The sequence below is a fragment of the Enhydra lutris genome, unplaced genomic scaffold, assembly GCF_002288905.1.
Source record: "Enhydra lutris kenyoni isolate GAN:26980312 unplaced genomic scaffold, ASM228890v2 scaffoldscaffold39, whole genome shotgun sequence".
In the NCBI taxonomy this organism is placed as follows: Eukaryota; Metazoa; Chordata; class Mammalia; order Carnivora; family Mustelidae; genus Enhydra; species Enhydra lutris.
In genome coordinates, this window is record NW_019154123.1 from 14826825 (window position 1) to 14852820 (window position 25996).

At 42.8% G+C, this 25996-nt stretch overlaps 1 protein-coding gene across 1 annotated transcript in view; it reads right to left on the reverse strand.

The window, feature by feature from the left end:
• LOC111155085 (copine 4) overlaps positions 1-25996 on the reverse strand; it is a 338389-nt gene that overhangs the window by 16071 nt on the left and 296322 nt on the right. Inside the window, exons 8-11 of the mRNA XM_022515133.1 lie at positions 22984-23070; positions 19762-19821; positions 10032-10165; positions 729-783 (exon numbers count right to left, since the gene is read on the reverse strand). Coding sequence (XP_022370841.1) covers positions 729-783; positions 10032-10165; positions 19762-19821; positions 22984-23070 — 336 coding nt within the window. The remainder of the gene's footprint in view (positions 1-728; positions 784-10031; positions 10166-19761; positions 19822-22983; positions 23071-25996) is intronic.

Below are 25996 nucleotides of genomic sequence, written 5' to 3' on the forward strand. Positions count from 1 at the left end.
CTGAGCAGTATTGCTTCCACTTAGCATGTACCTCACAGGAATTGGTGAGGCTGGGGTAGGGACATTGCTTTCTCTCCAAGGCCCTTCTACCTGTGGGAGCAGAATTCTCTGTGGAGAGTGTCCCACAGGACACTGGTATACCACAGCACAATGTTTCAGCTCCCCTGCAGTGCAAATCTCTCTTCACAATCTTTGCCTTCCTTGTTCATGAGAAATCAGTACCAACTAGGACACCAGTGTTTTCACAGAACCTTCCAGCTTCCCAGTACTTGAAGCCAAAACGGTTCTCCTTCAGGACTTCACTGTTTCTCTCCCCCACATAGGCCAGCTCAGGGACTTGGAATGAGGGAGTCTGTAGACATCCTTGTCATGACCTTTCACTGTTGGCATTGTCAGTAGGACCTTTCTCTGGGGCAGACCTGAATAGATAGGTTCTGAGCCAGTGGAGATCAGCTTCCTGAGTATTTTCTCAGTCTCTGACCATATCTATTAAAGAAGCTCAACAATGGAACCTTTCATTCGGACCTCTGAGAAGACCCATCTGGAATACAGGAGATTGAGTTTCATCAAAAGATAGGTACCAGTGAGCTAATCCCACTGGTTCTGAAGACCATTTCTTAGTTTTTGGGCTCTACTTACATAATTTTATCAAGGGCCAAAAGAGTGAACGCCTATGAAGGAATCCCAAGTCATCCTTAGGCTACAGCAAAGGATCTCTACTCACTTACCGTGTACTCTGGCGGTATCCTGGCACCAAACCCAAAGGCTGGGAACATTTTGTCACTGGAAAAAAAAAGAAGAAGTTGCTTCATTTGTTCATCTAATCAGGAAGAAAAACATGAACCTGCATTACCTCACAAGGACATGTTACTATGCCAAATGCTGACTCATGCTTCTTGATTATCTGTGGTAATGGGATAGCAGTAGCACGGGTAATTAAAATCAAGAAGGAAATCCCAAAGTCCTATAGTCATTAGTCTGCAATTTCTTCCCATAACTTTTTGCTAGATTTGATACTAAGGAATAAAATGGCCCAGGATTGCCTCACCTCCCCTACCCATTTTCTGTCTTTGAAAAGTGGTCATGAATTAGGTAACTTCAGTGGTTAATTATTAGGGTTTTTCATATATGTTATTTTTAAAATCTTTGTAGGGAGAGACCATTATTCCCATTTCCCAGGTGGCAAAATGCCTTGGGAGGTAAAGTGACTTATCCAAGATCAGGCTGCTAGTTAGAGCCAGGGTTCAAATCCAGACAAGTCTAAATCCAAAGAGATATTAAAAGTCAATGGGAAGCTTGGAAGGCTGGCTAACTGTCAGGGCTTGGTACCATCTACAGGACTCATTGTGTCCATTACTTTAACTCATACAAACAATATAAACTGTTTACATATCTTTTCTTATCTTCTGAATGCAAAGGGATGTTGCTTTTTTTTTTTGCATTAATAACTTTACATCCCCACTGCCTCTCTGTCCCAAACTGCCCCTTGCCCCTCTCTTCAGCATACTTGCCATAGAGTATGTGCACAATAAATATTTAACAACTAGATAACCCATGAACTGAATCATGGCTTGGTTTCTCTTATGCATACTGAAATTTCTCTCTTAATTTATTCATTCACATATGTTATATTAACTCCAACTTTACTGTACTATAGGTGAGATGATGGGGCAAAGAAATAAAATTAATTGGTACATACAATGTGCCAGGCATGATGCTAGACAATGTACATTTTTATTTAATTCTCATGCAACCCTTGAAGTTCCACCTCTTTACTAGTCCTGCTTACAGATAAACTGAGTCTCAAAAAGGCTAAGAAGATGGCCAAAGGTGTTTACCAGGGAGGACCGTGTGATTCTAAAACCCATGCCTTTCCTGTTGTCCCATTATAATTTAATGATTGTATATAGCATTACATGTGATTTCCTTCCGAAACGTCCAGTAACAGGGCCCCCTGACCAGACAAGTAAGACTCTCTTTAGGCAAACCTTTGTTGCAATGGGGCTCTGGAATATTGTTCTTGGCAGAGGCATATCCTTTTCATGCCATCTACCTTTTACATTCTCTCCCATTAAAAATACAACTGAGATTTGTTCTTGGAACAATTTCTACATTTCTCAGCTCTTTGCAGAGTTAGTAAAGGAGGAAAGGAAATTCAGATTAGGGCTCGCTGTCTCCGAATGGCTCTGTCAACCAAAGGGGACCCTACCCCCCAAGGCTGACAGAGTAGTCAAAGTAACAAAGCCAGATTTTTACCCATCACCATCGGACAGATGTAGAGGTCATTAGTAGCCAATGATGACTTTGATAACACTTCACTAAAATACGGCAAAGTCAAGCAAATTTGGAGTAGGGGTTGGGAGATACAAGGAAGCCAGCATTCTTTGGAATTAGTCAAATTCCCCAGAAAACCACCAGCTCTCCATTTTCCTCACTATTGTGCAGGAACAGGCTTTGTGCTGCATTGCATCTAGCATTTAGTAGAAAAGGTATTAATAGTGGTAAATAGAAAAGCACAGCATCTTATAAAGGATTAGTCACAGCTCTGAGAAAAAAAGATACTTCAGGTCCTTGGAAATACTGAAATACATTGCCTCAGTAATTCCTCCTTAACCAAAACAAGGGCGAGCAGGTATGAAGAGGAATCTGTGAGGGAGAGTTCAGAGGTACTTTGGGGGCAAGTCTGGAAAAACATTATCCAGGGTGGAGAATGGGTCCTGGTTCTTCCAACCTGTAGATAGCTCAGAAGTCCAAACAGGAACATAGGGGGCTCCACACCTTTTATTTTTTTCTTTGATGAGTCTAGGAAGGGTGAGATCTAATATTCTATCCATTGCTAATCACTAAACCAATGTTCCAGCCTTAATGATACTCTTTTTATACCTTCTAAGCCACGCTTGGGGATTTGAAGTTTGCTGAGCATGATGCACTGTTATGTAATTGAATTTCAAAAGCAGGGAGGTAGGGAAAATGCCTCACCCTACAAGAGGAATAATTAATGACCCAGGAGGGCATCAATTCTCTGAAGTTAGCCACCACAAGGTCTCTAACTAACAAACATACTGAAGAAAAAGTTTCGAGCCTAAGCACAATAGATTTAAACATCCACACTTCCTGATTAAAAATAAAACTAGGCAGAGAGAAGTCTTACGCAAGAGGCAAGAGAAGGCAGGTTGAGCACACAAGGAAGCATCGGGAATACCAGCACATCAAAAAGCTTGAGATTGAATCCACTCAGCCCCGAGAAAGGGGCCACTCAGCAGCTACTGGGAAAAGGATGGGTGGAACTTGCCCACTTGGAAAATTCAATGTTACCACACTGCTAAAGGCAATCTTTTATTCTCACTATTGGAATAACATAGTAAAAAATACAAGAAAAGAGCCCATCGTCTTCAACGGTAAATGAACATGCCGTCCTGAACTTGTTAGGGAATGACCTTGTTCAAATGATCTCCAGATGGAAGATTCATTTTCAAACACCATTTTTATCCTCCTGTTCAGGAAGACTTTGAGATGAAGAAAGAGGGCAATAAAAATAAAGACAACTTACTTCATCCATAAGGAAACAGAGGCTGACTCAGAGCAAAATGGCATTTCAGAACACCTAGGCATTTAATTAAGACTGTTCTTTAAGACAACGATTTTAGCACTGGGGTACATGGAAATAAATGCAAAGCCCTTCTGGGGACAGGAGAACATGGCTTTCTTTTTTTTTTTTTTTTTTAAAGGAAATCAGTATTCAGTTTCTCTACTTTCATAGCTATTCTCTGTTGAAATTGATCTTCTGGGAACACCTATAATAGAAAGACCAGCTCTCCATTCACACCTTCCCTTTCACAATTACCCTTCTCCTTACCCATTCTGAATCTTAACCACAATGGTGCATTGTTCCAGAGTATAGAAACTCTGCAGTAGAAAATAAGGGAACTAGGAAACAAATCCTTTTGCAAGTCAGGTAGTTGTCAATTTTTGCTTTAAAAAATTGTACAAAGTGCTGATATCAGCTGGTAGATCATTAAAAATACATTTTGGTGATAAACCATTATGTGATTTTTTTGATATATAACTTAGAATGGAAATAAATGAGTAATACTGCTCATCAAACGCTTTTCATTACCATGTGCTTATCTATAAGAACAAGTTTTCTTAGTATTTATATTGATAAAAACAAAAAGTTGGATTAGAATTGATCTTAGACTGTTCTAATCTAGTACTAAGTAGCATTCATCTATAGATATGTAAACTACTTGGGAAAGAATCCCACTATTTGTTTCATTAAAAGTTTTTATTTTTTTATAGGTAATAATTAGACATTGACATTTCCAATATATTTATGTTCTTTTGATCAATTATGCACTAATAATAATTGTAATAAAGACGCCAACAGAAGATTTTAAAAAATATTTTGAATCTTTACAACAGAGAAAATTTTAGGCATTAGAAATTTTAAAATTTATATTCAGATTTTTATTGTAGAAATTCAATAAAACGATTTTGAACCCAAATCTTAAAGATACATTAGGATGAAATTCTTTGGGGGAGGGGACCAGAAATATAGTTTCATGAAAAAAAAGAAATAATTAAAATTCTCAACTCCAGTTAAAGAGCTTGTTCATACATTTTTTAAATGGATGATGGTGAGTATCACAGAGCTATGGCATTTAGATCCTACTAAATGCATTTACAAGAGTTATGTAAGAGTTTTATTTTTAAATGTTCCTATTTACAATACACCAGGATTTTCGGTCTTTGTCATTGTTTAAACTCATGATGGAAAACATTAGATTTCAATGTAAAAATATGTGAGATTACACATTTTTATAAAATTCTTTTTGGGGCGGTGCCTGGGTGGCTCAGTGGGTTAAGCCTCTGCCTTTGGCTCAGGTCATGATCTCAGGGTCCTGGGATCGAGCCCCGCATTGGGCTCTCTGCCTGCCTCTCTGCCTACTTGTGATCTCTGTCTGTCAAATAAAATCTTAAAAAAAAAAAATTCTTTTTAGGGGTTTATGCTCAAAACCAAAAATTAAAGGTCATTGGTCCAAAATGTCCTTTAGATCTGACACTGTAATCCCTTTTTCCTATTGTGTTCAGTTTATTTTTAAGATAATTAAGAGTATCGATGATAATAGCCTCTATCATTTACTGAGAATCACAGGCAGAACACTTGCTAGCTAGCCACTTTCTAGCTAATCCTTACAACTGCTCTGCAAGGAAAGTTTGATAAATCTTCCATTTGAAATCAAGGCTCATGGAATGGAAGGAAACCTCAGAACAGAGGCAGCAGAGCCGGGGTCTGAACCCAGGTCTACCTTTCCATAGGACCCCGTGCTCTTTCCATCACTCCTGTTGACTCTGCCCTTTGTAGAAGGCTGGTCTGGTCTAAAGATTCAGAATAATAATGAAAAGTCCATCCATGTTCTAATAACAACAAAGGATAGAATCAGCATTCCAAAGGATCAGAATTACCATTCTGAACATCCCAGAATTTGCCATTCACAGAAGGTCCTCCTTGACTGCCTTGAAAACTAACCTGGGAAACTTACTCCTCTCTTGATGCAGTCCCCATCCTTACACAGGGCAAAGCTGGCCTAACTGTGCTGGGCTGTGATTTATTTACATGCCTTTTTCTCTCCGAAACTGTGAAGTGGCTGGGGGAAATCATGCTCTATTAATTTATCTCTGTCTTTATGGTACCACGTGAGGTGCCCAGCGGCCAACAGGTGCTGCATAGCTCCTTAGCCATCGCATCTGACCCATCCAACCAGTTTAACTCTGGAGCTCAACTTGGGATGCCCATTAGAAAAATACCCATGGAAATACAAATCAAAACCACAATGAGATATCATCTCACACCAGTCAGAATGGCTAAAATCAACAAGTCAGGAAATGACAGATGCTGGCGAGGATGAGGAGAAAGGGGAACCCTCCTACACTGTTGGTGGGAATGCAAGCTGGTGTAACCACTCTGGAAAACAGCATGGAGGTTCCTCAAAATGTTGAAAATAGAACTACCCTATGACCCAGCAATTGCACTGCTGGGTATTTACCCTAAAGATACAAACATAGTGATCCGAAGGGGCACATGCACCCGAATGTTTATAGCACCAATGTCTACAATAGCCAAACTATGGAAAGAACCTAGATGTCCATCAACAGACGAATGGATAAAGAAGATGTGGTATATATACACAATGGAATACTATGCAGCCATCAAAAGAAATGAAATCTTGCCATTTGCGACGACGTGGATGGAACTAGAGGGTATCATGCTTAGCGAAATAAGTCAATCGGAGAAAGACAGCTATCATATGATCTCCCTGATATGAGGGAGAGGAGATGCAACATGGGGGGTTAAGGGGGTAGGAGAAGAGCAAATGGAACAAGATGGAATTGGGAGGGAGACAAACCATAAGTGACTCTTAATCTCACAAAACAAACTGAGGGTTGATGGGGGAAGGGGGGTTGGGAGGGGGGGTGGGATTATGGACACTGGGGAGGGTATGTGCTATGGTGAGTGCTGTGAAGTATGTAAACCTGGCGATTCACAGACCTGTACCCCTGGGGATAAAAATATATGTTTATAAAAAATAAAGTTAAAAAAAAAAGAAAAAAAAAAAAGAAAAATACCCATGAAAAATCCTGACTCCTCAGGATGTACACCAGACTAATTAAAGCAGGCTCTTGGTGGGGCCCAGGCATCGCCATATTTTAAGACAAGCCAAATGATTCCAGTGTGCAGCCAAGGCTGAGAACCCCTGACTGGTGTTGGTGGAGTGGAAGCGGGGGCACTGTGTTACAAACCTATCTTCTGATTCTAAACCCAATACCCGTCAGATGGGGCATCAGCCCTAACTTCGCCTCCTAACACACCATGCAGGAAGACTCCTGCCTCAGCTGCTGAAACCTCTGTCTCCTTCTGGGGTGGCCACATCCATGACATGGCAGTCTATGCTTGTAAGCAACGTATTCAGTATCTATACTCTCTTGACAGCAGATAGACCAGCCTTTTGTTGGAGGACACGGCAGGGGGTCAGAGACCTATATCTCTGATGGGCCCAAGGCATGGATCTCACCTTGATCTTGAGCAGCCTGACCGGTATGTTCATAGGAGCTGGGCAAATGCTACAACGCAAATGGAATATATGTGCTTGTGTGTGTGTGTGTGTGTGTGTGAGCAGATATGTGTGCATGCTTGGGGAGTCCAAAGGGAAAGTATGGGCAGTGTTCTCTCTTTCCCAGGCACAGACACAGAGAGACAGAGCAGGCGGGCAGGACTGTCTTCTGGGCTTAGGACCAGATATCTGTGGAAAAGCTTCCCCTTCCAGGCCACCCTGAGAAGGGCTTTATGCATCCCACAAGCCGTTCTACTTCATGGATCACCTCGTACTGACCCCTCAGCAATGACTGTACAAGGCAGGAAGAAAAACCCCTGGTTGTCAGAGGCTGGGAGCAATTTCTAAGGCTCATGGGGATTAAAAATCTCTCTGTTGCTGCAGGAGGGGGAACGATGCCTTCTGTCAGTTTTTATTCAAGTGTTTCTTTTGAACATCAACCTCAGTGACTTTGATGTGAGAATAAATTAATTCCAAAGCCTCAACTTGAAATTTCCTGACTCTGCCTGTCTATTGTCTACCCACCCACGCAAAGGAGAAACTGTGGAACCTTGTCAGTTCTCAAGGCAGCAGCTTGCATTACACATTTTTCCAGGGAGTCTTTCAAAACAGTGCCTAGGCTTTTCAGTGCTTTTCCTCCTTTGGTATTTGCCCTTTTTAATGCTGAGCTGCCTTCTTTATACATATACGTATACGTATACATCAAGCTCCACTGAGCTGCAGAAGCCTGATTTTCCTGGACAGTTGGGCCAGTGATTTCCATATTATCCTATTAAAATGTTAAAAAGAATAATTTACAATAATTCTTCATGTAACCCCTAAGGTGTCCCATCTTAGTTTTATACTGAATCTGTATTTTCACATGAATACAAAATGCTCTCTAGGCTTTGCCTTTGCCTGGCTTTTATATTTTAAGGGGATAATTGCTCTAAAAGATATACGGGTCCCTGGGATTGTAGTATCTGCATCTTGCATGTGAGGTGACTAGGAAACAGGAATTTCAGCATCTTGTTCCAGATTATTCCATAAATCTGCTGCAGAACCACAGCCAAGGCTCTGGGCATTGGCAGCTTAGTTCCTGGTCAACCCACCAAACTTCCCTTTGGAATGCATGAGTACACTGCCTTCTTTCCCGAAGAGAGTCAACATTATTGTTAAGCATCCATTTATTGTATTGTATGGAGCACTTTACCTACTCCATTTCTTTTATGAGCATTTCAAGATTTAAAAGTTATTAAGAATCCTGTAGCTATCCACTCCCTCCTTTCTGGCCTCTTATGTATACACTAGTACACTAAATCATTTCTGTGCAAGAGATGACTGCTTTGGTGTCTTGGGGATGGCTGGAGAAGTTTCTGGCAATGGAGATGCAATTTGACAGTTTTTTCTTTCCTTGGTGGAACTCTCCATATGATATATACCCTCTCTAGGAATACTCCCTGTATTTGGGCCAAAACAAATCAGAGCTGAAATTCAAGTCGTCTTCATAGTTAATATCTCAAGGTTAAGTATAAGAAGTGTCACTTCAACAAGGTAATTTAAAATGCTATTGCCTTCTGTTCTAAATGTACAAGAGGGCAAATGTCAGCAAGCGCTTGAGTGTTTCAAGCTGTTTGATTTTACTGGACCTGTTTGTTCAGTCCCAACTGCCCTCAAACCCAGTTGAGTTACTGGCAATGACCAAGTCAAATCCAGAAAATCACCGGCAGGAAGAATAATGACGAGACCCTCCTCTTCCCCTGTCCTGTTTGTTTCTCTGCACATTGTGGTTCACTAGATTGTCTCATTCCCTATGTGCCTGGGGCAACAGGTTTATAATATTACTACCACTAATTATGAGACTAGAAAGAACAGAAGTCATACTATCTGAAACTGGAGGACAGAGTCACTTATTCTCCTGATTTAAAGGGTTAGTTTGTTGCTTCTTATTACTAACTGGCCTTGTTTTATAATCATACTAAGGGCACAACTGAGATTTACCTGTATTTATATTTACATTGGTTCTACCTTAAAGAACCTTTTGAACATGTGAACAACTTCACCTCAACCTGGAAATACTGAAAAGGCAAAATGCATTCAGTTTAATGTAATTTATGTCAATTACAATTCTTTTGGTGAGAAAGGTCAATATTTACCAGCGAGGGAAAATAAACATAATACCGATCTGATCCCAAAAATCAAGTTTTCTAGATACACACATATCAACACACACAAACACTCCCATGGGCACACACACATGCACATGGGCAGACGCTAATGTTACCAGTAGCTCTGAAATCAGTGAAACACCGTGTTTATGAGCTTCAGTGGTGGAATGAATTAGATCTGTGTTCAAATCCTGCCTCGGGCTGAGTGAGTGCACAGATTGCTTAACCTCCCCGCACAGTTCTCTCCTGATAAATAGTGCCTCCTACACAAGCCGGAATGTGAGGGTTAGACGTAATAAGGCCCAATGAACTGGTGCTTCTCAAAGTCCACCGTGCACACAAATCATCTGGGAATCTTGTTAACATGCCGATTCTAATTCAATAGGTCTGGAGTGGGGCTTGAGAGAATATTCTAAGTTTCTGGGTGGTGCTATACTGGTAGTCCGCAGACCAAGCTTTGAGTAGCAAGACACCTTCTGAAACTTCACAAAAAAGAAAGTGGTTTTGTAAGCCAAATAAGAAAGCTGAGAAAGGATTGTGGTGTGTGTGTGTGTGTGTGTGTGTGTGTGTGTGACCAAGTTGAGCATGGCATGAGCTCAGTTTCTCTAGGTGTGGAGAGGATAAAAGGTTTGGGCAAGCTTTTATCCCGTTTCTTCGTGAGCCTCGGTATGGGTAGCTGTTGGACCTGATTTCCACTTTGCTGCCCAGGATCAGCGAGGGACCATCAGAACCCACAGAGAGATAAGGCCTGAGCCAACTGGGAGTCTTGTACCTGTCATAGTCTTGGCAGATCTCCCCCACAGCTACCAAGGCCTTCAGGTACTCGTTGGGTTGGTAAGGGTGGATGTAGTGCAGGGAACAGCTGTTCCTGGGGTCCCCGTTTGAGGCTGTGAAATCTATAGCTACCTGGAAGAGAAAAGAAGAGAACAGGTAGATTAAAGTGAACGCATCTCACAGGCATTGTGATCAGCCACACAAAGGACGTGGCTCAAGATGGAAAAAGCAGCATCCTCCCAAGAAGGAAAGGGAGAGGAGCTATTAATTTGGTTGAGATCATTTCTGTAGTCTTTGATTATCCCCTCCCCCAGTGCCAAAACAGAACTTGAGATGGACATGTCGGTCAGAAAGCCCAGCCATTGCTGATCCCCCTTACCCGGCAGCATGAGTGCGGGTAGAATATCTGGTCCCCAGTTCCCGGTTCCCTAAGAAAAGACTTCTCTGCTGTCCAGGCAGGACAATTCCATCTCAGAGGCAGAGGTAAATTACCTTAAAACTAAATTCTGTGTTACTGGTGTGGTCTATCTCAAAAGCCATACTCCTATTTCCATGTGTGGCGAATTGCAGAGATGTGTTGACATGGTTATAATAAATTTTCTGCAAGAAGCAGCTTCGAGTGAGGCATTAGCTTTTGGTTTTCCCTCATGTGAGAGAAGTCCTGCCTATAACAGAGAAGAAGTCTGGATGCTCTGGCACCGTGACTGGGAGGTAAAGAAGAAAAACCTCTGTCTTGCCACCAAGTAGATACTATCCTTGAACTTCTTAAATTTTTTCTGACCCCTACAATCATTATCTAATTAAGAGTTGACTCACTTAACACTCTTAACAGCAGCAAACAACCACTAAAGGGTCAAGCCTGGAGAGTGCTAAAATGGGAAGGATCATTTGTTCTGATTTCCAACATCATTACCAATTAAATAAAAGTTAACCCAGCAAACACCTCTCAAAAAAAAAAAAAAAAAAGCTTTAGCTTGAGAGTGGGGAGTATGGGGAGTGGTAGGGAAAAGATGGGGGTGATTAAAACAAAAGGAGTTGTATGAAAAGCAGGAAATGTTCGTGTTACATCTCTTTTTCTTCAGGGCCTGTCAGGATCCACTCACAAGCTTACTAATGACAGAAAGCCTTTATTTTCTCTTATGATCCTGTGAGTGGGAATGTTACTTGTATATTATTTGACAAAATTCCATTATGACACATAATTGGAATGTCCCATTGGATTTACTTAGGGGGGAATGTCACTTCTGGAAGGACAGAGAAAAGGCGCTATGTGTTTCATTTCTGCTCCTGAAAGACGACCCCGTAAGAGCAAGGATGATAGGTGAAAATAGCCCCCATACCTTATATTGTAATGCTACAATAGAATCCAAGTGACTAGAAGAGAAAAAGCGATAGGCTAACAATTCACTTACAACCTTCCTTTTTTCTTTCGTGTGAGGTTATTTCTTCATTACCGGTTTTGCGTCCCTTTTCTTCCTCACCCCTCCCCAGGACTGTGTTGAAAAGAAATTTAAGCTGGATTCAAAATCTATTTTCAGAACACCCTGATGTTTTCAACAAAGGGAGTACCAGCTGATAAAATGCTAGTACTAACAGTGTTTCAAAAGGAAAGGTCGGGTGGAGAAAAATCACACAGTACTTCCCCAACCCTGAGATGCCCTTGCTCAGATAACAAAGGGACGGAGAGAAGAGCAACCTTTGTTAAAACCCTATTCTGTGTCAGACACAGTACTATCTGCTTTCCAGGTTTTGTGTTATTTCATTTTCATGAAAACACTCTGGGAAGCAGAGACTGCTATTCCTTTTTCTCGATGAAGATCCTCCTGATTCCCAGCCCAAAGGTGATGAAGTTTTCTGGGGGTAGAGCTGGGTTAAAACCTAAGTCTCTATAGCTCTGAAGACTGTTCCTCCATTATGCCATTATACACCCAAGGGAACATATATGGCTGTGGCTAGCATGCCAAGATGCTATTTAGCTATGTTTATTCCTATAACGAATGGAGGGGATTTAGCCTGGAAGTAAGGAGACAAGCTTAGCAGCAACTAGAGTAATTTAGGAGAGACGAATGGCCTTGAATGAACAGCTGTAAAATCAGACCAGTTGTAAAAGGTAGGAAAAGAGCCAGTAAAGTGTGTGTGTGTGTGTGTGTGTGTGTGTGTGTGTGTCTGTCTGTCTGTGCAATAAGGAGAATGTGTTATTGAGGATGGCTGGGGGTGATTTAAGAGGACCAGCAAAATCCAGCATCTTCTGAGATAGATTCCAGCCAGAAGGTAAAAGTCAACACACTGGAAAAAAAAGAGGAAGACAATAGGTGAAGGTCCTTTGAATCAAGGACTATGATGAAAAGTTCATGTGTTGGGGGCCTCCATGTATTTTGTGAATAAGAACAAGATGTAAAGCACTCCAGGACTCACCCATGGGGCCTCAAGCACACAGAGGTCCAAATATATGCAGATTATTTCTGGAAAACTTCTCTAAGAGGGAAACTTGGGAGGTACTTGAGAGACGGTGTCTGAAGAAACCACACATCTAGAGTCCTCCTGGTTTATGGATCTCAAGCACGCAGAGCCACCATGCTGAGCCTTTGGGTTCTAATGAGACACACTTAAGGGGTGCCGGTGCCTCCCACACACGTACATGGCCTTTAGAAGGTAAAAACAGTGCCGGGAAGGCTATGTGGAAAGCCAACTCTTTCCTACTGAAGAAAACATTGTAGGACTCTAGAGAATTCTAGAGAATGTGAGAAAGTTGTTATGGAGATAACCTTGATTCTGTTCCAATTTATCTAAAATGCAAATCACTGGCAGGTGTCGAGATGTTGTTATTAATAACCAGCACCTATGGCTCACAACCGCTCTGTTTACGGTGCTCTTTATCATGGATTGTCACAATCCTCTGCCTGTGCTTCTTGATGCTGCAGTTTAAAATTGTCCCATGTGCTGATTACCTGAGTATCAAGGGTATTCCATGGTAACAAAAGCATGCTGGCATCTTGGTGTAAAACTGGAGAATGAAACCAGGTAGGAGAAAGGCCAGAAGGGGAAAACCTCCATAAAGAAAAACAACAACTTAAGAGACCTAAATGTTCCTCTTCTCCTCCCTAGTCACGGGCAAGAGCCTCCAAGTACGCAGGCACCAAGTGGCAGCATCCAAGCCCAGGTGTCTCACCTGAATGAATATGTTGTGTTACGGGGAAAAGAGTATATAACGTCTGGATGAATACACGCAGATTCTGGCAACAGTAGATTTTAAAGTAGAGCACATATCACAGGAGGTTGGGACTAGGGGAAGGCTAGGGGGTGACGAGGGCATACATTTAAGAAGGCTTTCATTCCTAGCTGCCCCTACACTTGCATGATCTTGAGAGTGAAGGCCTCCTTTTAAACCTTGGACCCCAGGTGCCTCTCTTGCTTCCTCCTCATTCCGGCCTTGTTGGTCATTTCATTTTCTAACAACTCTTCATCCTCAGGCTTGGAATAATTTCCTTATGCTTAACAAATTAGCTTGTGGTGGAGGTGACAGTGAGAAGGGGATTGTGACCAGAGAGGTTTAGGATAGAAAGTGAAGAGGATTTGGTGACTGATGGATGGCAATTAGGGAAAAGGAGTGGCCACATTTCTTTGGAAATGGAAAAGACGGCATCTTGAAGATAGTAGCAGCATCTGAAGATCAGCGTTAGAAGGTTGTCGTTGGGCCACCTGCTCTTGGTAGTGATGTGTATACATACGAAAGGCCTGAGGGAAGTTTTATTTTCTTTCTGCAGGCAGGCCTCTGGGGACTAAGAGGTTTCCACTCCGTTTTATCATTGACTAGACAACCATGGACAGTCTTAAGGGTATGGCAGCTGAGAGAGCTTTTTTCTGGCAAGTGATGGTTTCTTAAATCTCCCTGATGAAGCTGGAGATAAAGAATCTATCTTCAGGAGGTGGCCTTCTACCAAGAATTCTCTGTGCTCTTTAAGTTAGCATTAGTGGAAGGAGAACAGAGCGAAAGGTTAGGTTTATTTTAAAAAGCAACAGGGAGGCAGTGAAAGACGGGATCAAGTTGAGAAATAAAAGCAAGAAAATGACTGAAAAGTGCCAGCTTGTGGAGGTGGCCACCGACGCCTGGCTTCCTGAATGCTGGTGGGCTCCCAGGGCGGCCATGTTTTCATTGTCGGATAGGAAGCATTTACGAAAGCCTGTGGTTCTGGTGTGTGCTCCAATCTTCTCAGCAGGCGGCCCGGGAACAGGCGCCGCCCGTGGCTCTCCCCTTCTGCCCAGGAGGCCTCGCTCATCATTAAGCAGAGCCGTGGAACAGCTTTGCAAAACCTTATAGAGTCAGAATGGGAAATGCTCCCTCCACTGCCACCAAGCCCTGGGTGCAAAGCTGCTTCCGGAAAGAGGCAGGAAGCCAAGGATAAGCATCTATCTTTGGATGTGTTAAGCTTCTTCTGTGAAAGGAGACCACTCCTCAGATCCCCTTGTCTGTCTGCGACACACAAGTCATTTGAAACCTCCCCCGTATTTTCTAAGGCAAGCTGCTGGGAATCAACCTCTGGTTAGTGGCCTAATCTCTGTAATCAACCTGCAGTCAACCTTTCTCGTATCATCTGGTGGGGCAGCTGTTTTCTTTGTTTGTTTGTTTATATTTAAATACAGCTTGGACCCATACAATAAACCTTGTAGGTGGAGATACTGTTCAGTCTGGACTATTTCTTAAAGGACAGGTTAAACTCTTGTGCTTTTCTATTTCCTCAAAACTCCACTGGGGGGCAAAGAAATAGGAACTAGATGAGATGGGAGATACCCCCAAGATTGCCTGGTTAATTTCCCACAAACTGCAAAGCATTCTCCTCTTCAACCCAGGGCTCCTTCTCATTTCTTGGAGGTCTACACCTCCACCACAGTCCACCAGTGTTCAGTCTGGGATATACTGTAAAGATTTAAAACTTCAACTGAGACAATGTGGTTATAGGATGCCCGGAACATGTTAGTTTCGGGAAGATTTCCTGAGAGAATTTGTCTTAGGTGATCCTTTTATTTAGGCTGGAAGGTTAATCTGGGAGGAGCCACATTCATATTAGAGGACCAAAATGTAGACTGTAAAATCAGAGATAAAGGAAACACCATCCTTAATGGTAGAAAATTACCAATACTAAAAATGGCCATCTGAAAATATGAAAAACAAAACAAAACAAAACAAAACCCACTTGTTGGGGGTCACTGGGACCACTTGAGAATCTGACACAAGATTTATATCCTCTTACCAGAAAATGTACACACTTAATTCTGCACACAATTTTGGGAGGTCAAGGCTGCTCCTGAGGTCAATTCTCATTCCTTAAGGATTTCACTAGCCTAACAGGTCATGTTTTCTTTTTCCTTTCTAGATTTTCTCTCTCCTCTCTCTCCTCCTCTCTCTCATGTCTTAAGACATAAACGTTTTACCTGGTTGTAATCACAGGGTAGCTCTGCTTTACATTCTTTTTATTTCCCTTAACATTATGTCATAAACGTGTCCCGTTATCATCAATCATTGTAATTATCATTTAAAATGACTTTACCATAATCCACCTAAATGAGGTACTGTAATTTACATAGCCATTATCTTATTGTTGGACATTTAGGTTGCTTACAGCTTGTCTCTGAAAATCTGCTTTACAAAGTACATTTTTAAATATCTGGAAAAGCAGTAACTTTCAAAGGAAACAGTGAACTCTTCTACCATTTTTTTCCCAAATACCTTATGGTGTCTGTCTCTTTTATGCTGTCTATAATTTTGTTTTGTGTGTGAAATTCTAGTATCTATTTTATTTTTGGCTGCTGTGCCATGTGCCAAACACAGTGAACTCCATCTCCCCCTCTCTAGTCTGTTTCTCATCTGCCCACCTCCTCCCACCTCTTCCTAGACTGCCACGTGACAACTGCCCTCAAGTTCTTATGATTTGAGGATTCGAATGAGGAGATGGAATGTCCTCAGGGGTGCCCTTGACCTCCCGAAATTGCATGCAGAATCAGGTGTGTGCATTTTCCAGTGAGAGGATATAGATTGTGTATCAGGTTCTCAAGTGGGGCCATGGACCAAAAAAGAATCATTGACTAGGGCTCTTTTTAGCATCTTAATCTCTTTCCCTCCACTGGGGCTTCTCCTCTGTTTATGGTCAGATTCTAGCCTGAAACCTCCCCTCTTTTAATCTTCAAGTTGCTCTCCTCCTTTTCCCCTCTCCTCTCCTCTTCCCTGCCAGCCTTTCTTGAATGAATAGTTACACCTGCTGTGTTCACTTCCTTACTTCTGTCTACACCCTAACTCCTGGCTCTCCCTGTCTCACGTTGCTGAAATTGCTCGTACATAAGATAATATGTGCCTCTTTATCACATGACCCAGTGTTTTATTCTTCATCTTCTGACTTCTTTCTCGCATATGGGATTATTGCCCTTGATCTCATAACATTTTCTTCCTGGTCATTTGAGGTACTGCCTTGTCCTAGACCTTTTCCTTGGCATTTCTTCTCCTACTGGTTGCCCCTCTTCCCCCTGCTGCCCAATGGAGATCTTCTACAATATCTGGAGACATCTTTCCTCTCTGTATTCTTCTCTCTGGACATCCCACCCAGACCCATTTGTGTGCAGCTTCTACCTCTCTCCTGAAACCCAGGACCGTATATATGAGTGCCGTTTCTACTGGGAGGCCTGGATATACATCAATCAGGTCCAAAAGCAAATCATCATCTCATTGGCAGCTCCTTTGGATTTCCATGTTGCCATGAATAGGATCGCCATGCTTTGTCAATCAGGCACAAAAGATCTGAGTCCTCTGGACTCCTCTTTCTCCCTGGTCTTCCATCTCCTCATTGGATCATGGGCCAAGGCTTATTGGACTCTCTTGCCACAGTGTTCCTACTGCTGCCCTGCTAGCTTAGCCTCTTCTTACTTGTCACCAGGACTATTAATCTCTTCTTGCTTCCCCTTCTGGAATCCCCTCACCACCTTTGATGCCTTCCACCAAACACTCCCAGTTTAGTTCCCTAAAGCATGTGCCCAATTGCTTTAATGTCCTGCTCAAGATTCTTCTGACCATTCCCTTAACCACCACATTACTTCAAAATTAAAAGCCTTCAAATTCTTAATCCAAACCACTTCTCCAACACTCCTCTGAATATACCCTATTTATGCATACTGACCCAAATATGGTTTTGATATTTATCATTAGAATATATGAATGAATAAACATTTAAGTTCATAGGAATGCCTTTTTTTTCTTTAGAGAAGTGGAGGTGGGAGGGTCAGAGTGAGAGGGAGAGAGAATTTTAAGCAGGCTCCATCTCTAGCACAGAGCCTGATGTGGGGCTCAATCTCACAACTCTGAGATCATGACCTGAGTCAGAATCAGGTGTTGGACACTTAACTGACTGAGCCACCCAGGCACCCCTGTAGGAATGATTTTAAAGGAAAAACCTAGTACCCTATTTACTCGTCTCATTTCTTGTTTTTTCCTAAAGCTTATCTCTCCTTTAAGGTTGAGGGTTCAATCCATTATAATTCAATAAAAGTCCCTAATATACCTCAGCCTGGCGCCTGAAGGGAAAGATGTTCCACTTCTGACATTCTTAAGGCTCAGTCAGAAGCACCAGGTATCTGTGAAAGTATAGAAGCTTTCTTTGAGCTCCTGCTTGTAAAGTGTACTGGTCAGAGTCTTGACAGGAAACAAATGGTCCCCTCACAGGGGATGATCCAGGAGAGCTTAATAAAAAGACTATTCAAAAAGTCTGAGGGGCACTAAGTCAATAAGGTAAGGGAGGAGGGGCTGGTGCTGGGGAGGTGCTGGTGAAATCCATTAAGGTGGTGCCTCCCAGCTGGGGAGGATCAGCAGGAGTGACGAAGGAGGGAAGGGCCATCCTTCTCTGTCTGTCAGGCCCATGGACATGGAGCTGGGGATGCTGTGGGGTGAAATTTCTGGTGTTCATGGGGGCTGGTTCCTTGTGGCATAACTCCAAGGGCAGAGTAAGTCTCTGAAGGTTGAATAAGGCATTGTTTAAGAGCATGGAATCTATAAACTCTAAAGCAGATCCAAATCAATAGAGCTTTCCCTTGAAAACCTATAAATAGTTTCCTGAATGGCTCCTTTGCCTAAGATTGTGAGACACTATTTCCGGTAGCTCTCCTATATGACATTGCTGGCTTCTCTATTCCCATTTTTGTATATCCAACATGACAGGGAGCCCATAGGACAGCTAGTGTTAGGTGTGGTGCTCACAATGAACATGTCTGCTACTCTCTGTGTGCACCTGCATGCAGTGCGCATGGGAGGACTGGGTAGGGGCATCTTCAGAGAGCCTTAGACTTCAAATAAATAACCAAATTCTATAACTAACTCATAACCATTAAGGGGTAGATGAACAATGCTCAAAGTCTAGGGGGGACAAATGCAGACCCATCTGAGATTAGAGTAGAGGACACGCTTCAAGTTAAGGAGAGGTTAGCCTATCAAACAACCCCTTAACTCATCCTCTTGGAACTCCCCCTTTTAGTCCTTTGAATACCACCATCCAATTCCCAGAAATACAGTGGTCCTGTCTACCCTCTTGGGCTTAAACCTGGACAAAAAAATTAAACTATCTGCCTTGCTTTCTTCATATGACTGAGCCAGTTGAGGGAGATAAACAGGGCTGAAATTCATGATTATATGTCTATAAGATGAGGAACAAAAGCTGTTCAGATTGTGTTTCTCTTGTTTGCCATGTGGCTTTCCCATAGGTTTTAGCAGAACTATTTTTGGCCATCTGGGGATGTTCTTTCTGGAGGTCACATCAGCCCAAACCTAGGAAGGTTTCAAATATTAAGTAAGTTATTCTAGGGCAGATGTACTCATAAGCTTGGTCTACCAGGCATCTTAAAAAAAACCCAGCCTACCCACCCAAAAACATACTTGGAGTTTATAAATCCCAGGTTCTCACAAGTTGTATGTAGGAAATGATCCTCAATCCACCCAGTGAGTCTAGATACTTCATTTCTCAACTCTGAAAGACTAGTTCTCCAATACTTTAGAATGCACCTCTTTCTTGTCTGACAAACCATTTGGATGGCTTTCTCTTGGCACTGACCATCTAGCGTTGGTGCTTGTGTTTGGGCTGCATCTGCCTTGGCTCAGTGGGACTTACCAGCATGGTGTACTTCCTTGCCATCCAGCTCATCAGATTATGGGATCTGGCAATATGCCTACTGTCCCATGCCTCAAGTAGTTACTGGAAGAATGGGAAGCATAAGGAGTTCCCAAACCACTTGAGGATAAGTGGCATGAATTTCCTGATATGACTTCCTGACAACCATACTCACTGGAGAAAACAGAAGTATGATGTCACTTTAAAAACATGATACCAGGGGTGCCTGGGTGGCTCAGTTAGTTAAGCATCTGCTTTTGGCTCAGGTCATGACCCCAGGGTCCTGTGATGGAGTCCCGTGTTGGGCTCCCTGCTCAGTGGGGAGCCTACTTCTCCCTCTCCTCCCCACTCGCTCTTGACCTCTGTTGCTATCTCTCTCTCTCAAATAAGTAAATAAAAAATCTTTAAAAACAACAACATCAACAACAACAGCAAAAACAAAAACATGATACCATATAGTATTCCAGCAATGAGATCTGAACAAAGCTGATCCAGGGTTTAATAAACTTGTGTCTCCTCATGCCCCCATCCCAGTGCCATTCCCCACACCTTGGTCTCTGAATATGAACAAATATGGAAGCAACTTACTGTAAACTGGATTTGACAGCCACCCATGATATAGTCCAAGAAAGAATGCATCTTGTGGATCTGTGTGGGAGGATGAAAGGAAACTTTTTTAGTAACAGCATGATCTATTTCCTTACCAAGCGGAAGCTTAATCTTTGGGGTTAGGCTGCTAACCTAGAAGAAAGAGCAGAAAGGGATCTGTGAGGAAAAGAGGGGTCCATTGATTTTGGTATTTTAAAGGAGAGAAAAAGCAATGGTTAATTCAGATGACCCTGTGAGGGCTGCAGCTACCTATGCCCCCTGCTCCCCTCTCTTGGGTTATGGGAGCCTCCGGTGAGATACTACACTTGGCATCAGTGTTGGTCCCCATGTCTAAGTCCCAGTCTTGGTAACATTCTTAATACCAAAAGCAATCTAGATTGGTGGCTGCAGGATTGGCAATGCCCTGAGAAGGCCTTTACCGACAGTTTCCCATTCGTTAGACTCCTGTCATGCCATGAACAATGAACTTATGAGCACTAACTCTAAGCCAGGGACTTCACATCCATAATTTCATTTAATTCTTAGAACCACCCTATGAAAATGGTATTATCATTATGACTGTGCCATTTTGTGGAGGAGGGATCTGAAGCTGAGATCACCTATCCAGTCGATGGTGGAGGTGGGGCTCTAATGATGGCCGTCTGGACTGCATAGTCCATCTTTTGGACCTCTGTGCTGGAAGTCAATATGCTCCCTGCTTTCTGCCCAGCCACAGTCATCTGTGTTCTCGTGTGCCTTACCGATTTCTGGTCTTCATTTCTGCTTCCTTATGATTCCGCTGCTTGACTCTGGGGATGTTCATCCACTTATTTATTGAACAAAGGATTTACTGAGCCCCCACCATGCACTAGATGCTAGGGATACGGTGATGAGAAAACCAACACAGTCCCTGTAGTCCTGGAGCTGGCAGACTGGCCCCTTGTACCTGGGCAGGCAGTACCTGTGATTTTTGACCCTCAATCCTCGGATTCCATCTGATGTTCTGGGCAGCTTCTGAGACTGACCCATGAAATCCCACGTTGGTATCTCTAGGTACCACCTCCAGGTGGCACATATCTCTTGGCAGACTTTTCTCAGGCCCGATGTTTACTTGCCCCTTGGAAAAGTGCCTGTTCCTGCCTTTTTTTTTTTTTTTTTTAATGCAAGTGAAAGTGAGAGCACGAGCGGGGGGTGGGGGAGGGTCAGAGGGAGATGGAGAAGCAGGCTTCCCACTGATCAGGGACCCCAATGTGGGGCTCAATACCAGGACCCCAGGATCATGACCTGAGCTGAAGGCAGATCCTTAACTGACTGAGCCACTCAGACACATGCTCCTGGCTTCCTTATGGCAATGCTTTGCTTGATGATTGGGACACCCTACTATTATTTGTATATCAAGGAAATAAGAACTTGGGAATGAGCTGAAATACCATAGCCCCTGAGTACTAAACTGTAAGATGAATCCATGGAGGATCAAAACAGACTTGCACACAGCCACCTAAAGGAGATAGACAACCACTGAAGTGGTTCATCTAGATCTTTTTTCCTGCTTCCCTGGGCACAAGGATGTTTTGAATGTACCTGGGATTTGATCTATGAGGTAAGATGACCAGAGGCATCTGTCTTTGGAAGAAGAGTTTATTTATTTATTTTTTAATATGGAATTTTTTTTTCCTTTAAGATTTTATCTATTTATTTGTCAGAAAGAGAACGAGCACAAGCAGGGAGAGCAGCAGGCAGAGGGAGAAGCAGGTTCCCCACAGAGCAAGAAGTCTGATGCCAGGGCTCCATCCCAGCTTGAGCCGAAGGCAGACGCTTAACTGACTGAGCCACCCAGGTGTCCCCGGAAGAAGAGTTTATTACTCACAGCTCCCTGGAGGATAGGAGGTATGTCATGCCACCCAAGGGTCACATGGGGAAGCACCAGTGTCAGTCAGAAGGCAGAAAGATTGAAAAGCAAGTGTTGGCTGAAGTCTTTATTGTGTTTGTGTGTGTGGGGGGGCGGGTATGGAATGAGTAGGGCAGGGAAAACAGTTAAATTGGTTTAGGATTGGAGAGTCTGAATAATTTTGGTGGCTCTGGGCTATAGAGGCGGTCCCTAATTATCTGAAGCCTGGACCCAGGGTGCTATAGGGCCATAGGAATATTGGCTTCATATGTGAGAGCTCCATAAAGGAGGTGGTTGGGGGTACAGGCTCTGGATTGGTTGGTCTGCATATCAAAGGTAGGCTCACAAACAAGCTCACAAGTTGTTTGCTATCTCCAGGAATTAGCTAACCCTGGGAGGCGCAGACCCTATACCTGTCCACAAGGCTCCAAGATGTTAAAGTATCAAAAACTGTAGAAAATAAAAGTCACAATTAATACAATGATCCCAATGGCTAATTCCAATACACTGTTCCCTAGTCCCACTGACTGATTCAAGAGGTGGTCACATCTGTCTTTCCTTTCCTCTCGCTCTTGCTATGAGAGGATATGCAGTGCCTGGCAGGAGAGAAGGAACCTGATATACACAGAAAGAAGCTAGATGACATTTAAGTCTTGTATGGTGGAGTCAGATAGGCATAGGTTAAAATCTCAGCTCTTAAACTTACCATGTGTGTGACTAGTTACATGGTCTCAGTTGACAGCAGAAATCTCAGGGTTCGGATACAAGTTAGACAGAATTCGTCATTGTTACTCTCACATAGTAAATACTCAGCTGGGGCCAGGGTTATTCTCAAATGTGATTTCAGAGGTTTGATTATTAGCATGTAGAATTTTCTGTGAAGCTAGAGCCCTTCTGGGAGGAGTTTCCAGGCCCCTGTAATCTTTCACCACAGCTTTGTGTTCATGGACCCTTGCATCATGGTTGAAATGTCACTTAGAAAACACTGAACACTGTGACGAGCATAAGGTAGAGGCTCTAGAAATGCTGGCTTACCCTTGGGGGATCTCCCTCTGATGCTGTTCTGGACAGAGAAGAGCCTGACATGTGACCAGGACTCACCATCTTTGGGGGTATGACTGTCTTTGTGGAACGGATGGTGGTATTGGGCCACCACTTCTCCAAGACCACCTATGCCTACATTTCTCATTGCACATCCATTAATACATTGACTTTCTGACTTCTATTTTAAAAAACACAGCTCCTTGACATTCTCTCCCACTGACCATACAACCTAAGCTCTTCCTCCCAGACAGCCCTAGCTTCACACTTCTTGAGAGGAACTATATACATACCTTGCACTGATTCAAAATCACAATGCCTGAGTTCTTATAATTCTTCTTCTTGGCTTTGTACTTGGGATTGATGCACTCCCACTGCACCTGCAACAGAAAGAAGGGGAGTCATTTGATGAGGCCAAGCCCCCAGATGCTTCAGCAGATGGGTCTGAAGGCTAACAAATGGTCTCTGTGTGATAACGTTTGCATCATGAGGGTTGGTTCAGAGGCATGGATGAGTGAGACTGATATTGGATGGCACGGTTTGAATCCTGGTCCCGTCAATTTCTAGCCAGGCAACCCTTAGCAAATTACTTGATTCCTTTATGCCTTGGATATCTCCTTTGTAAAATGGAGCTGATAATTGTATCTCTCAGGATTATTGTGAAGCCTTAATAACTAATCCATGTAATACATTTAAAACAGTGCCTGGCACTTGGGAATGCTTTCTATTAATAGGGTTGAATCGAGCAACAGAAGGAAGGAGACATATGTAGACACATTCCTAACACGAGTATTGAGTCTTAGTGTCTAGGAATTGGCTTATAATGTCAGAACACTGAGAGACATTGAATGCTGGCTACAGGAAGTTAGTGGGAATAATGATGAGTTTGCATAGAACCTCACTGAGAACTAAAATAATGGAGTGATACATAACACAATGGTGACACAGTAGATCTCCAAAGGGGATAGTATTAGAGCTGTAGGAGTGGCTGGGAACTGAGAAGGTAGCTGGGAAGTAGGGGAGTGTCTAGGGGAAGAGATATCAATCTTTCCGTCCTACAGGACTTCATGCGACAAAATCAACTACAAGTCAAACATCCAAGAGTCACTGAATGCTCCTGCCCACCATTCCATGGGAGCCGGATCCCTGGATTTCCACTCAGGAGACAAATTTTCACTCTCTCTGACAATTAGGAATATCTGAAAATAAAGCAATTTCTGAGGCAGATGTGAGTGGTGTAGACTGATACAGCTTTGACCTCCACTGATCCATTTCTCTCAGTGTTCATGCATTTGTGTAGGGCCCTCCCACAATGACAGTGAGCTTAGTCATGTGACTTCTTTTGGCCAATGGGACATTAGCAAAAGTGAAGTGTGCACAGGACTAAAAATGCCTGTGCATTGGGGTTTGCCTTCTTCCTGCTGCTGGTGTGTTATTACCACCATATAGAAAAGCTTAGGCTGATCTCCTGGAAAACAAAAGCATACACGGAGAAATGTCCCAGCTGTCCCAGTTGCCAAGGCACAAATGCATGAGTGAGTTCAGTTGGCATCACATAGAGAATAGAGAGGAGCTGCCCCAGGTGAACTCAGCCTAAATTGACAACCCAGGGAACTGTGAGTGAATAACGATTGTTGTTTTCGGCCAGGAACTTTTGGGGTAATTTGTTCCTCAGCAACAGATAACTGAGAACAGCAGTTTCTCAATACTGGGGAAGTTCCACTAGGGGCTGAGCAACCACATAAGGTTTGGGAAGAAAGGAATCCTGTACTGGCCAAAGGTCCTCTAGAACTCTTTCTATAAGAGGAAGGAATGAAAAAGAGGAAGGAAGGAAGTTAGGAAGGGAGAGAGGGAGGAAAGGAAGGAGGGAAGGAGTGTGGGAGGAGAGGACTGGAAGAAAGAAGAGTCAAATTGAATCTGAAATCAAGACATCTCAAACCCTGTTTGTTTGTTTGTTTGTTTGTTTGTTTTTTAAGGTCTCATCTTTCTATCATGGTCATGGTTGTCTTTCTTCCCTCTCTTAGGTTCTCTTCTCATTTGCTCTCCAAGCTCTCATAGTGCTTGATAAACAAGAGTTCCAGCTTGTCTCAAAGTAGGTCTAGTATTTTCAGACAAAACACTCCAAGTTCCTCTCAAATCCATCAAAACTGAAATTGCCTTTCCCCCAAAACTTCCTCTAATGTCACAGTATGAACAAGTAGTGTAGGGATTTCCCTTAAAATTGGAAAGAAAAGATCCAAAATTAGCTGTGATGATTCCTTTGTCATTTTCAATAATTTCTATTAACCTCAATTTCTTCAGTCAAGAAGGACATAACTGATGAAACTTTGAGTTAGATTTCAAGTTATCTTAAGAATTATAATGATAATTCATGGAAAGTCTACTCATTTCCAACTTAGGCTAAGGCAGACCTGTAGTGGAGGATGGGTTAATGCAGCCAGGCAAGGGCTCCAAGGAAGCTGAATCAGAACCTGCAGGTACTTGGGGGCTTTTACGGCTGTTGGGCAGGCAGGGGGTGCTGATGAACCGGGTCTAAGTATTTTGTATCTATCTTGGGATGAAGTTTTCATGCTATTATAGGCTATTTGCTTTACATCTACAATCTCATTTAACTCTCCCACAACTCCCTCTTAGAGATGAAAGATAAGGCTCAGGTCTTATTGGGATTGGGCTGGGATTCACATCAGTCTCACTCCAAAGCCTGGCCTATTAACATAGTGCTTCCTCTAGAAAGGTCTTGGAGGGGCTCTCCTATTAGTTTTTGCAAGTTTCCTTTCGGCCATCTCAGAGTAAGGCTGTTCATGAAGGCCTTCTGAGAATTAACCCAAGTTAATAAAGAATTTACCCTACAGAACTATGACTCTCATAGGAAGGTGCTTAAAAGAGGACGGCTCCTCTTTTCATCTCTGTTTCTTCTTACTGAGGTTTCTCCATTCCAGCCTCTATCTTCTCTCTCTATCCTCCATTCTCTTGACATTAACTACCTGTTTGTTGATGGCTCCAAAATACATTTACAGGTAGGCCTCCCCTCCAGTTTTCCAAACCCCATTCTTGAACTTTCCTCACATACTGGACCTCCCTGAAATAAGAGTTCCTTACTCAGAAATGGCACCAATGTTTACTCATCTATCCCCCTCATATACAAACCCTTAACACATCTTGTAGTTCCTGCCTCTAAAACCCATCTTAAAACACTCTATTTCTCTCCAGCTCCATCATCACTTTTTGAGCCTAAATTATCACCTCTTGTCCTGCCTTCAGTAGTAGCCTCCTGACAGATCTGATTTCACCGTCTTCTCTCTCTAC